Source organism: Phaethon aethereus, assembly GCF_964289735.1.
Source record: "Phaethon aethereus genome assembly, chromosome: Z".
In the NCBI taxonomy this organism is placed as follows: Eukaryota; Metazoa; Chordata; class Aves; order Phaethontiformes; family Phaethontidae; genus Phaethon; species Phaethon aethereus.
Window position 1 is genome coordinate 67394056 of NC_138577.1, and position 14424 is coordinate 67408479.

General features: G+C 40.5%; 2 protein-coding genes across 2 annotated transcripts in view; both read right to left on the bottom strand.

Moving 5' to 3' along the window:
• Positions 1-3783, bottom strand: part of PGGT1B (protein geranylgeranyltransferase type I subunit beta) — a gene marked incomplete at both ends in the record, with an annotated part of 45128 nt that extends 41345 nt beyond the window's left edge. Inside the window, 1 exon segment of the mRNA XM_082013323.1 lies at positions 3632-3783. Within this exon segment, the coding sequence (XP_081869449.1) occupies positions 3632-3783 (152 nt within the window).
• A 325-nt stretch (positions 3784-4108) lies between these two features.
• CCDC112 (coiled-coil domain containing 112) lies at positions 4109-13759 on the bottom strand (the record flags this gene model as incomplete). The annotated part of the gene is made up of 10 exons (XM_082013103.1): positions 4109-4139; positions 4221-4339; positions 4957-5052; positions 5777-6193; positions 6925-7315; positions 7911-7986; positions 9331-9420; positions 11240-11361; positions 13120-13235; positions 13709-13759. 10 exons carry the CDS (start codon positions 13757-13759, stop codon positions 4109-4111), a joined length of 1509 nt encoding a protein of 502 aa, XP_081869229.1.
• Positions 13760-14424: the final 665 nt, after the last annotated feature.

A 14424-nucleotide genomic window follows, 5' to 3' on the forward strand; every position in this document is an offset into this window, starting at 1 on the left:
CAAAGGTATTTCTACACATAACAAGAGTTATCTTCTAAGCCATCTGATAACTAAAAAAAAAGTCTTTCAAAGTGCAAAATTAACACTTCAAGGCTTATATCAAGTTTTGCCATTGATCAGATCCATGTAACTCAAAATCTGACTGGATAATAACCCACCATTTAAAGCAAAACCACTACTTTTATAAAAAAAAGACTAGTTTATTGTTCAGTTACAGTAAATTATTTGTTTGGAACCTTGCATATACTTTCTGATTTTCACAAACATTAAGTTTGACAGTCTTTTACTGAAACTAACAATATTTTCACACTGAGTTACCCAGCTAAGCTACTTCCAATGAGGCACAAACAACATGCCAACTCCAGCACTAGAAACTGCTGCAAACTAGGTCCAAAACCACAAGGCTATACATACAAGACAGACAATAAATCTCAGTTAAAAATATATATATCAGATAAATGAATGCAAGACGTGGTTTTACATGTAGTTATGTTTCCGTCTACTTATTTAGAGATGATTTTCTGTGTTAATAGTACCAGCATGACCAAGGAACAGCCCGTTCAGTGTGCTGGAATTAACATATGGTGGGCAAGAACATCTGGCACCACTGGACTTAGACAGGTCCTGATACAGACATCTAGATACTGCATCCTTACTCCATACGCTATCCTGCTTCACTGAAAATTAACAGACAAATGTTCCAAGACGAACAAAGACAACTCGTCAGCACCTTAGCTGACACACAGATGAACTGTAAAAACTTTACATACAGCAATTTCCACAGAAGGCAGCCTTTGGTAAGACAACCCCCAAGTTTGGCATCACTTCTCTATCTCTTCTTCATGTCTTCTACCACTTTAGTTACTGCATGTGTATTAATTTAGAATGTCAAGCATCAAAGCTTGACAGCTGAAATGTATTTGTTAAGTGACCTACTGAAAGCTTACAAAACAGGTATCATTCATCTTAAGGTGCCCTCCAAGACAAGCAAGTAAAGACATTTCTGATGATACAGCTCTTCATGTCCAGGCATGGACAAAGACTACAGTTTCTCAGCAGAATTCAGAACGCATTTGAAGTGACTGATTTGAGAAACTGAATAAGCATGCTACAAAGAGCGCCATGAAGTACCACAACCTGAAAGACTTCAGAGACTAAAAGAACTGCATTCTCCTGCAAAACCTCACAGTACTGACTGATGACGTATGAAACACTATCAACCAGATTACTTAAAAACTACTGTTGCTGATGCTGCATGCAATAACTACAGACAAAAATAATTATGAAGGCTTTGATACAGTAAGTTAAGAACATTAAATCAAATTTGTTTATTGTTATGCCTACTCCTTTACTGTTTGACAAACTAGAGCTTAAGTTAGAATGGACCACACTGTGTGGAAAATTTCACCCTCTACCGCCCTGCCTGGTGACAACAAATGCGGTTGTTTCTGCTACAGTGCACTGAACCAAAACCAACTCACTGCCAATTGTTTTTTTTTTTTTTATTTACAAGTCTCTCTTTATTTAGTTGAGTTTCCCCATCTAATTCACCATGGAACCACACAAATGCAGGAAAAAAGTAACAGCATTTCTTTCTACAGCAGTACCAGCTCAGGACACTTACTGAACTCAGTGACCTTGAATTTGTCAAAAACGACAAACTTAGTACCCTCAAGATCAAACTGGGGAAGATGCATTTATGGCTCAATTCTCTGCTTAAAACTTGTTAACAGACACATATGTACATCTGCAGAACAACTGATCTAAACATCTGTGTAAAAGAACTGAAATACCTGTGGCTGAGTAAAAACTTCAAATTCAAAAAATGCATGAAATTAGGTGACTTCTAATTGAAGGCGTAAACTGTGCTCATTAGCCAAAAATTAAGGCATTCTGAAATAGTTGCAAATTGAATGTTCCGATTTTCAGAAAACAGTGTTTCTTCAGTGTCGCATAGCCATTATGTACAATACACTGGGCACTGGTTATTTAATGTATTGTGACTACTATGACCACACGTGAAATTTAAGCTAAGATAGCTCATTAATTTTTCAAGAATTCTCAAAACAATTAGCATTATCATTAACATTATTCAGTAAGATTGAGGAAGACCCCATGTGAACTAGAGCCTCTGTTTCAGCTCAGTGGCAAAGTGCAACAGCTGGGCAATATAAACCAAAGAACAGAAATGTCTATGTTGTCAAGAACCTCTGGAGATCACTGGTCCCATCTTCTGGAGAACATGGGACGTTAGATGAGATGACCCAGGACTCTGACAAGCCCAGTCTTCAAGGGAGACTCCATGACTTCACTGGGCAACCTATTCGTGGTTAACTGCTCTAACCGTGAACATTTTTCCTACATTCAGACAGTTTTCCCTCACGCAACTCATTCCCATAGCCTCCTGCCCCATCACTGTGGTCCTTTGTGAAGAGTGCACCGCCATCTTTCTCTGTAACTAGTTTCTTGGTAAGGGAAGACTGTGATCAGATCTTCCCTCCTCTAGGCTGAACAAACCCCACTTCTTTAGCCTTTCTCCATACGTCGGCTGGCTCAGGTTAGCCCTTTGCGTTATGATTCTAGTATGTCTGCATGTTATTGTAACTTTAATGCCTAAAAAGAGTTAAAAGTGTAGCATGCCTAGTCATCCTCTTGCTGTCATTTAAAATGACTGCCAAATTACAGTGAAACACCATCTAATTCTTAAAGAATACATGATTTATATCCCTGAAATAGATTCCTAATTTTTCTTTTGAATATAAAGTTACGTGTTCTTCCACACAGAGTTCAGTGCTATCCGTACTAGTCCTTACATGTTTTCGCCAAGTGTTTGCACTCTCAACTGCAATAAAGTTTGATTTAGCAGGAAGACTTGATCAAAGACATTCTTCACGGCATGACTTGCACAGTATTACAAAGTGAAAAGCATCTGATGATTTTATTGGTTGAGTAAAATATCGATACGCAGTAGCACGTCTCCAAGTTTTTATCAAGTGCAGCTTGACAATCAAATTATTGATCCTCTTGCACCTCAGATGTAACTGACCACCTTACATGAGGACTTTTAAAAATGTGAAATAAATGCATTCTCAAGGCATTACATGGACAAGCGTCCCTCTAATGCGAAGTGAGAAACATACTTCACTAGTATGTTAACTCTTATACTAGCTAATGAAGACTGAAGTTATTTCTGTTACATAAACGAGAGGCTTCTGCATGCTGACTTTCAGCTACAAAAGGCTTAAGTAATTTTTTTAAAATCGGCTTCCAGGGTGGATTAAAAGATTGAAACACAGGACTGAAAATAGATTAAAAGGATCAACAAGCCTCCCGTCGTGGATATCGAGGAGTTTAAGCGACCACAGAATAAACCGCTACATCAACTCCGCGGGAAGCCGGGCCGGGCGGGCAGCTCTCCAGGAAGGAGTTCCCGTCAACGCGACTGCCCGCCGGAGAAGGAAGAGCCGCCGCCTCCTCGAGAAGGGCGGGAGTCACTGGGCGAAATGCAACGGGGTCTGTTCCGCCTTCCCACCGCCAAGACCCCAGCCGCCAGCCGAAGGCCGGCACGGCGCCGGCCCCGGGGCGCGCAGGCGGCCGGCCCGCCCGCGGCAGGAGGAGCCCGGTCGGCTACCTGCTGGTCTCCAGGGACGAGTAGCGCTCGGGCAGGATCTGGAGGCAGCGCTGGAAGAAGCGCACATGCCGTTCCCGCAGGAAATCCAGCCGCTCCGCCTCCCCCGAGCACGGCGCCGCCGCCGTCTCCGTCTCCGCCGTCGCCTGCGCCATCTTACAGCCGCCCGCGCCCGGCGCGCACGCACTCCGTCACGCGCGGCGGCCGCTCCGCCCCGCCCCCTCCGCGGCTACGTCAAGCCAGCAGGCCCCGCCCCGGGGGCGGTGCGCCGTTAACGTGGGGCGAGCGGCAGCCTGGCGGGAAAGGCGCTTTTAGTGCAAAGGCATGGCGCCACGCGAACTCATGACAGATAGCGTTTCGAATCCCGGCGCTCAAAAAGCACGCAAGTAATATACGTCATTGTGACAACTTCTGAGGGCTGCTGGCCGCTTCACAGGCAAGGAAGTCATCATCCTGCGGCGCAGACAGGCAGGCGCGCATCTATAACCCTTGTCTCCAGGCTGGGGTAGCTCTAAAAACAAGGCAAAAAAGCACAGAGAGCTCAGATATTACTATTTTTGTCATGCTGCACGTCCATCGCTCTTCTCCTTACCGGTGAGGAATACGTAAAAGTGGTTCTGCAGCTGTGGGTGCGGTCTCCCTCGTGCGTTCCTTCCAGCCCTTAGTAGGTCTGTACAACCTGGACCGGTCTCTGGTTACGTGAATATCAACCTCAAAAGTAAGACAGAGAAAAAAAATTGGTCTTTTTCATCGATCAAAGAATGAGTTGCATACAGTCGTTACGTCTTCAACATACAAATACGTGCAGAGTAAACGAAAGACAGCTGGCTAGCCAGAAGGAGATGCTTCCCTCCGAACTATCCCAGGAAATGGCAGAAACACGAAATCTGTAAGACGCACAACCACTGTTCACTCTCATTAAGTGTTAGTAATTTAAAAGGTTAAACTGTTAAGAACCCAGACAACATTCCCAAAACTCCTCTGTAAGCCAGCCTACCTGTATAATTAATGGTAGAAAAACATTTGAAAAATAAAAACCACCACCCATATTGCATATCACTTGTATGAGCTATAGGCTCTTCTGGAATAAATAGTGCAGGCAGGTAAATACTCTCTTGCCCTTTTTTTTTTTTTTCTTTTTTTAAACACAAGAACAACTATGCCTGCTGCATTTTTGTCTCCTGATAATAAGCACAACTTACTTTTTTTTTTCATTTATCAACCATTTAGATAAATAAAAATAATGGCTTTTTAGATCAATGAGGAAAGTTTTTTTAAACAGTCTAGCTGCACACACCTCAGATTAAAACAAAAAAATGGTAAATTACCTTCTTTCTTAACTTTGCCAACCTTTTTTCTGTTTCTTGTTTCTCTGCTGCTTTAGCTTGTTTTTGTAGAATCTTTAGTTCCAGTTTACGTAGGTCCTGAAACATATAATGAATGGAAAAGCAAACTTTTCTTCGGAAGTAAAACAAATTGTATGAAAATATATATGCAGCCTTTTCACAGATAAGTTTTGAGATTATTCTGTCATGGTACAGAATAAAGCAACACTAGGTAGCTACTTGCTGTAGCTTGTCCTACACAAATTATAGTTACACAGTTTTGGGAGGAAAAAAAAAAGGAAAATAGTAGTTTAATTTCTCTTTCTAAAAATGAAATGTACTGTGAATGCTAACAATAACATCGGTTCTCCAGTAGTCAGATTTGCATTGATATTGGGATTTAACCTGACCTTGCCGTTACTGAAACCTGCAGGATATTCAAATATCGCTTTTTATTTCATATCCGCATACAACAATCAGGTCTTCTGATGTTTTCTATAGTGCGGAAAGCAATGCAGCCCAAGCTATTTTTCCCAAATGTTTCCACATTGAAGTTAAAAGCAAAAACCACTTAGGTATGTAGAAAGAAATACAGGCTTGAACAACCCTGTAGGACATAGATATTGAGGAAAAGGAACATCTTTGTCTAAAATAAAAGTTTCATACTGTTTCTTTTATGTAACAGATGCTGTTATTCATAGTGAAACAAAAACAGATTTAAATGAATGAAACTTGGATTTTAAAAAGTGTTTAACAGATTACATTGTAGGAGGAAGTAGGTGAATTAAAAAAAACATGCATAAATGGAGACGTAATTACGCACACGCTCTTGAAACTTAGTAATTTCTTCTGCAGCAATTCTCTTCCTTTCTTCCTTTTCAGCTTCCTCCCTCTTCTCCTTTTCAAGCTTTTCAAGTTCCTCCTTTTCTTTCTTCTGCAATGTATACCTTTCCAACAGTAGCTTCAAGTGGCATTGGCGCTGGCGTTCTTTTTGTTGTTTTTTCTCCTTCCTCTCTTCTAGTTTTAGTTGTGATGCTTGTTCCATTGCAAGTGCTATTGCTTTCTCTTTCTTCCATGCTTCAATTGCTGCTTGTTGTCTTCTTTGTTTTGCTGCTGCTTTTTGCTTCTGAGCTTCTTCACGCTCTAGCCATTCTTCCTTGAGCATTTTTTCTGATTTCTCTTTCTCCTTCAAGTTTCCTTCTTTTTCTTGCTGCTGCTTTTCTTTCCACTTCTTAATTGACTGCAAGCGAACAGCAGGAGAAAAAAAAAAAGTTTTCATGAAAATTTTACACATTTCCCTTGACTCGGTCTGATGAAAACACGCGCTCTAAGGATACAAACTGCAGGTAGGAATTAAAAGTCTACTAAAGGCAAAATTTAAGGGAAAGAAGCACCTATGTCTCCTTTCTCACAATTTTTTTTCCTATTTTATGGATCACATAGGCAGGTTTAATACTGCTAAATTTATTTTAAGTTATAGCATTCATATTAACTTTGTGTAGTTATGAATCTTGGTGTAATATACTTTTTTTAATGTAAACATATTTCAGGTCTTAATTTTTTTCTTCAAATTAACAATTCCACCTACTATCTTATAATTCCATTTTTATGGAATGGGACATTCTTAGGGACAGATATAATATGAACTGCAAGTTCAGGTAGGATCACTTACTGCTCTGGGATTGGCATCTAACTTGCTGGACCACTGCCATCAAAAGCATTAATAATACCCTTTGGCAATACACAACTCTCTTTGATGTGTTGTTAGGTCTACACTTATTGGTTATTCTTTAAGACAAATACTTTTGGCAAGTTGAGGACGGTAAAGGCTTCAGTCACATAGCATCAACTATAACAGAAATCCACCTAGCAATACCACCAGAGAGGCAAATACAAAAATAAGAAATGCGTGCATTTTAAAAGTAAGTACTTGTTCTTAAAGGTATGAAAGCCCGAGAGGGGTTATTTTACCTCTTTCTTTCTTTTGTGTAAAATTAGAAATTCTTGATACCATTTATCATGCTGTTCAATGTCTTCTTTTGTTCTTCCATAGAGATACTCAACAGCTTCATCAATGTAAGACAGCCTTCCTTTGTGTTTTGTCCATACTTTCAGAAAATTTTGATGATCATAATCATCCCAGCCTCCTAGTGGCCCTCCTGTTCGCTGAAGAAATCTTTCAAACTCTACTACTTCTTCAGGTTGATGATTTTCCAATGTTTTATCAACCGAGACCCTGGCTGATGGTAATTGCAAAACTTTTTTGGTTGTTGAGCTGCCTAATGCCCACAGTTCCACTTTTCTCTCGAAGACACTAAGCTCATTAATGGCAGTTTTTTCCTCCTTCAAAAGCTGTTCATAACTGAAAAAAGAACAAACACTGAAATGTAAAAAAAAAAATCCAGTATTCATTGTTCATTGACTGAAAATGAATTTTGTAATTGTTCAATGCCATACAAAAGCTATTCTTCAATGATTAAGAACTGAAATGGTAATACAGATGACAGCATGGTTGTAATGATCCCATAATAAAGCACAACACTATCAGAATTAAGTTACCCTTTTAGTGAAAGCACACATTGTGGCACTCAAACAACTAACTCAATCCCCTCCTGACACCAGTAAAGGGAAAGGGGAAAAAAACCCCACCATTCACTTAAAAACCAAAACAGCAGCAACAACAAAAAACCCACAATCTCTTCTGCAGCCTTTCTCTGAAAAGCCTTTTCATAGGCAAAACATTGTTACATTGGATCACTCCGATAGCTGTATAAACAGCCTCTCTAAAAGGCTGTTTATGGAGATTCTAATGTTGATAGCTTGAGTTTTGATTTACATACCACAGGAATCACTAGCAAACAAGTAAATCAAAAGAATAGTTTACTTGATTAATGCAAAGTTTTCCTTGTGTTTTATGAAAGCACTTTTTCTTGTAGCTGAAGCATCTATAAACATACATTTGCCTCTGTTCCTCTTTAAAAGCATTAATTGCATTTTCAACTTCTTCCATCATTTCCTTGAGCTTGTCAACAACTAAAAAGGAAAAGAAGCAAAGAGCATATCACTTCAGAAGTCTACAGTATTTACCAGTAATTCAGCACTATCCAGAAATGTAGGCACTTGCAGAGGCTTCTGGGACACTTTTATTTCAGTGTACAAAAAATCATGCATTTCCATCTCAAACAGCCTTAAAAGACAGACTGTCATTTATTCAAAAGGTGTGATTTCACACTGATTTAGCTAAGTGGATATGCAAATCACAGCATAAATGTTTATTTCCATTAAACAAGTCTCATTCTGAGTAACCTTCAACTGATTCATAGAATGAGACAGCCTTATCCTAAAGAGTTTCCACTTTTGTTTTTTGTAACAATGCAGCTAGTGACTTAAGAAGCACACTCAAATCTTTGGTTTACACCAGGCTGTATCAATCCTTTTTAACTTACAGGTCAGTACTTCTATAAAGATGACAAAGAAATATCAAAGTAGCACTTTATCCTGTACTGTCAGCATGCTGTAGTCCTGATATGGAGAAAGATGGTAAGACAGCTGTCTAGAGAAGATCTACTTTGCAATGGTAGAAAAAAGTATTAGAATCTGTTTGACACCAGCACAACATCTCTGTGGACACATATTGAACAGATAGTTTAACTAACCTGGCTTTAAAAAATAATAAACTAAATTGGTACAGTTATATCATCTAAAACTCTTAGTTCAGCTTTCATGCCTTGTTCTTGGTATCTTTGCTGACAGCTTAAGAAAATAATGCATCTTTTATAGAACAGACACTGAATAAATTAAATGAGATGCATTTTATCTAGCAGCAGAAAGCCCTCAGCTAGTAAGAAGGCTTCAACATGAGCTCCACATGATGTAGTAGAGTATCACAGGAGAATGGTTCTTTCAGTGCCCGTTTCACAAAAAGTTCAAACATCCAAACTGAACGAGTTGTTTCAGCATTTTCTACAGAATATTCCAACTTACACTTCAAGCCATGTGGATGGCTAGAAATGAGTTCCCTGTAGAACCTACTCTGTGATCTTTTACCAGATGAAATGGAGCTATATCTAAACAGCACTAGAATACTAACTTTATTTTACATAAGGCAAAGAATTACATATAAAAATACCTGGCTTTCAACAGCCTGAAAAAACAAACTCACACTACTTCTAAGAGAGTAAGTTTTTCTGTTTCCACACAGAACTGCATGATCTTTCACCATTTCATACATTTCTGCATTCTTCCCTTCCCAGATTCCTGGAAAAGCAGACAGACTGGAGGAGGAGTATCCCAAGTCTGCAGGAGAATAACAAGCCCAACTATGCAAGAAACCTGTCTATAGAGGAAAATGTTTTTAAATGGGTCATGATGACTTACATTCTGGTGTAGGCTTCACATCTTTTAATTGTTGCTGAAGTTTCTTCACATTATTTTGTATTTTTGATAGCCGCTGCACGATTTTAGCTTCTGTTAAACAAAATGAGGTGCTGATAGTTCTAACAGTTTCTTTGTGCATTAAATTCAATACAAGAACAATGAAGTATCCAAAATAAACTGGGGACATCTAAGCAGGACACAAATTCTCTTTGATTGAAACTTCCATAATACTAAGCATTTTAACATGACTGTAACTGCATGTAGCTGACTGCACGGGCCATGTATCTCCCCACACAGTGTCAACAGATTTTAAAATCAGTAGCTCCTATTTCTAAAGGGTCAATGGCATAGTCATATCTAGATTAAATCATGTCTGTTTGGGTTTTTTTTCCCCAAATCTTGTATCAGGTAGCCAGAGTTTGGACAGTATTGCCTATGCAGATGATACCTCGTCTGGAATGTTGAGGGAGACTCTGACCTAGGCCTCAAAACACTCAGCAATGAAGAGAATACAAACCTGGAAAGTGTATGTGAATGTACTACTTCAATGATATTTATTTATTTATTTGCTGTATTAACTAAAGCAGAATCAATGTTTTCATGTACTCCAAGTATGCATGCACTTACTTGCTTTGTTACCACTCGGCTTCTCATGAGTCCATAAATACAATACTGATGAGTATGAAGTACTGGATACATCTTAGGTACAAAGGAACTGTATTTTCTATCCTAAAATACCTGGTTTAAGGAACGGCTAACAGGAACTGTATCTTCTATCCTAAAATACTTGGTTTAAGGAAGGGTTAACAGTGTCCAAGACCTAAATGTAACAAAATGCGGCTAAGACATGACCCTACTAGTTCCCACTGAGACCACAGAAAGTGGAAACGCACACAGATCATGCTGAAAGACCTGAACATAGTAAATGGGAAGTTTGAGGGTTGTAGTATACACCCTAAAAGATCATACTCTAACACTCCTTCACATCTCACATGTAGTGCCTTACGGTTCTCATCTTCATCCTCTTTATTATCTCACAACAGTATCTCCATCCATACTTCCATGCTTCCTTCTTACCCCTGGAAAATTTTCTGAACTTTTCAGCTTAGTTATTCCTTGGAAATATTTACATTTCTTACCAACTGCAAGATGTAAAGGATATGGTAAGTTTCCTTAATTAAAAGGCTCACATTAAAACACATACAAATTTGTAAAATAAGTATATTTTTAGTTGTCTGTACATGTCCTTTCCCTTCTTCAACTTACTTTGTTTTGATCTTCTATATCAGAAGGCATAGCATAATTTATTTGATTACTTTTGAAAGAATCTAGGCACTGTGACCAGGGAATCACTTTTTTCCTGAAGCATTTAATTAGTCTGTCAGTGGAACAGATATTGTAGGACAGACTGTGTATACCATCTCACAGCACTATTTAGACTATGAACATTCATTATCCACAAATTTGAAAGATGGAAAACACAGAACTGTTCAAAAGTATATTTAAAAGCAGCAAATCAGCGTGTGAAAACTTATGTTGTGGTAAGTATATATTTATTGTACCTTAGCTAGACTACATTAGATTTTGCAACACACACAGAAAATGGATTCCAAGTTTCTAAAACAGTAACTTCCCACTGAAGGTGTTGTGGGTGGTACCTGCTACATTCAAGATTAAAAGAAAACAGTTAATAACACAGAAGGCCCAAAGTGTTCATACTTCTGAATATTTCATATGAATTGTGGAAGTTTTCTTTATAAGCTGTATATGTGGTGAAATACCACACTTTTATTAGCATCTACCTTCCACCTGAACGAATCTCTCTGTACTACTGATTATTAAGCCATTTAAACAACAGCAGAGTAAAAAACAAAAGGCAAACAAAAAACCCAAATAAAATCCCACTTACTTTCGGTTTTCCTGCTGACAGTCATGCTACGCTCCAGTTCCTCCAGTATGCTGTATTCTACCCTGAAATCAGTCTTCCTATTGTAAAGATGTCCATTTTTGTCTTTTTCTACATTTACAAGCCTGGGAAAAAAGGTTGCCACACTGAGTCAGATACAAATACTTAGCAAAGCCCCAAGATTTTCCAAGGTTAGTATCCAGCTCAGGTTGTGTCAACAGGACTGTCTTAGATTTTATACAAATAACTGGTTTGTTCCTACAGCCATTTCCAAGGAAAATCTTTCTGCAGTTTTAAGACTATGCACCAAAGTAACACAAGAACTTGAACAAGAGAAAGAAGTTAACAAGGAAATTACCTCGCTGACAGGCTGCGGTTCACACACTGAAATGTGCTGAAATTTTATCTGTATGCTCAGTATCAGGGAGCCTTAGGTGAATTTTCATTGGAAAGCACAGGGACAGAAGCAGGCTGTATTAATGCAGTTGCACACATAGAGGGAGCCCCAGCACAGACAAAATATGTACGTTCCCTCAGCCTTAACACTAGTAACAGTACTACTGCAACTGAAGAGTCAAATTCAAGTTCATTAGCATTTAAATAGCTTAAGATATTAAAGCTGCTACCTTACTTACTGATCTATGTATAGTACAGAGAGCTATAGGTGACTTTTGCTTTCTTACTAAGGTCAGAAGCTTTAGAGTGCAACTCAGAACGTGGTATGCTTTGCCTTACTACAACCAGGCAGTATACTAGCGTTTTGACCTAAAGAATAGCACATAAAAGGACTGCAGATATTGTAGTCCTGCACACATCTGTAAAGTTTGGTGCCACCACGTTCGAGATCAGAAAAGCAGGACACTGGTGCCACAATACAGAGACATCTGGTACGATTCTCAACATTAAGCAACACTACCAACAGCCCAGGAAACTCCATCCCTCAATAGCAGCTTGGTTCTTCAGCAGACTATTGCTGCTATATGCTTCAAATCCATATGCGGTGCAGTTTATGGTTGACAATTTAAATGTTTGCTGTCCACTAACCCAAGCACCAAATCTCTCCACACAGTGCACTAGAAGCCTTCAGAACAACTACAGGACAGTGCGCTGTAAATGTCGTGCCTTATTTGAGGCTGCTTGGGAACATCTACATTACCCAGCAGCCAATTTCTGAGCCACAACCCAGGGTCCAGAAAAGCAAGGAGGAGCCAATTCAGTCAGACAGTGTAAAGCACTGCTGTGAGACTTGTCACTGTTCATTCAGGATTCACAACTACAAACCTCTCCTTCAGCTGGGTGGCTACATCAGCTCTTCCTCATAAAGCTCACCCCTTCAAGAAACCTCCCTGTTCTTTCAGCTGCCAGTGTAGCTGTTACAGCACTTACTCAAGATGTGGGGAAACAGATTTCAATCACTTCTGTGTCTGAGTTGTCTTGAACCCCCATTTTCTGAAGCAGTGGCCTAGATATCCTAGATGAAGTGCTTTCAATCTTCTCTGAGGAAGCTGTTGTAATGCTGCTGCAATTCCCCTTTTGTTGGTATGTCTTAAGGGCTTTAGGTGCTTGGAAGGGTAAGCACAGCCAAGTAGGAAAACTGAGAACTCAGTTATGCCACACACACTTTCTTTTTTGTACACCTAGTGCAGCAATAGCTTGCTAAAGAACATGACTGACCAAAGTCCAAATGGTAATTAGAACAACAGGGCATTTTGAAGCTCATGAGCCTATCCTGAACTACTGGAACAACCACAATAATCTGCCAGAGGTCCTGAAAAGGAAGTCTTAGCCTAAAGGTTTCATTACCATAAATTCTTACCTTAAACCTTGAGTTATGTTACCTCCAGAATAGCATGAAAATATACCTGATGAAGTGTTTAACTTACTGATTTTTTAGTTTTTCTGCAGTTCTTATGAATTCAACTTTCTTAGCTTGTTCAGCTTTCATCTTCCAGTTCTCAAATTGTCGACCAGCACCTGCAGTACTGGAACAGCTGTCATTCTGTACATAACAAAATCAAGCATTATTCAAAAAGTGTTTATTTTTTAAATGCTCATTGGTTATTTTTAAACAGATAACACCACAGTGCAGAGTAACAGCACTACTTCAGTTTTATACTGGCACAATTAAACTAATTTTAAGTCACTAGGCAGATGACCTGCGTTTCATCAAGAAAAGCACCAGCTTAACTTCTACAATCTGCTTAATAACCCTTGCGAATTGCCTTCATAGCAACCCCGAACATCCTTAACACAACCACTGCGAGGAATGCAGACTGTGAAACTGCCTGTTCAGTTTACGAAGCATTCTGAGGCCAGCCCGGCAAACCCACACTGCTTCCTACAGGTTTCTTTTTAACGTTTAATCCCTACACCTTAGATAAGGCTGGAACTCCTCCCGGCGGGCCCGCTGAGAGGGGCTCCCCCCGGCCGGCGGGAAAGGACGGCGGGCCCGCGCCGCGGCAAGGCCTTTACCTGTTGCTGCCCGGCGGCCGCCGCGGCTACTGCCATTGCCAGAGCAGCCATCTTGGCGGCGGCCCCCACTGCCGCCCCGCCCCGCCGGCGGCGCTGAGGGGCGGCCCGCGCCGCGCCCCGCGAGCCGGCAGTTTAAGCCTCCCGAAATCCTGGGATTTGGACCGAAAGAAGGCGGGGTACCTGCGCGGAGGGTCTGCCCCGTGTCGTCTGAGCCAAACGGTGTGAGACGTGCCGCCGATTTGGAGGGGGAAAGGTGCCGTCCAGAGCGCCCGCAGCTGTGAAAGCGCTGCGGGTGTGCGCACGAGATGGTGAGCGTTTGGACAAGACAACGGCCTCGAAAGGCCTCAAACTATTCCCTGACGCTGTTTGAGCCCCCCGCGTTGTTCTGAGGGGCTGGGCCTATAGGCTGGGCATCGCAAGCTGGCGTCCCGTCAGGGCGAGGTGCTGAAGACCCGGTGGACAGTGGTGGCCTGACCTGTGGGCTGTTTAGGAGTCCTGTATGTGGAGATCCATCAAACGTATGGCAGCAAGTGGCACTTGCTGTGGGAGAGCGGTGTGTCCTGCTCTTCTCTCAGTGGCTGGTGTTAGTTGGGAAGAGCCATGTACATTTGTAATTTGACTATGACTGATTCACCGAATTCCATATATGATTTAACACTTTTTTTTTTTCCTTTCTCAAGTCATGGAATGTGCTTGTAACTGGCTCCTGTTTAATT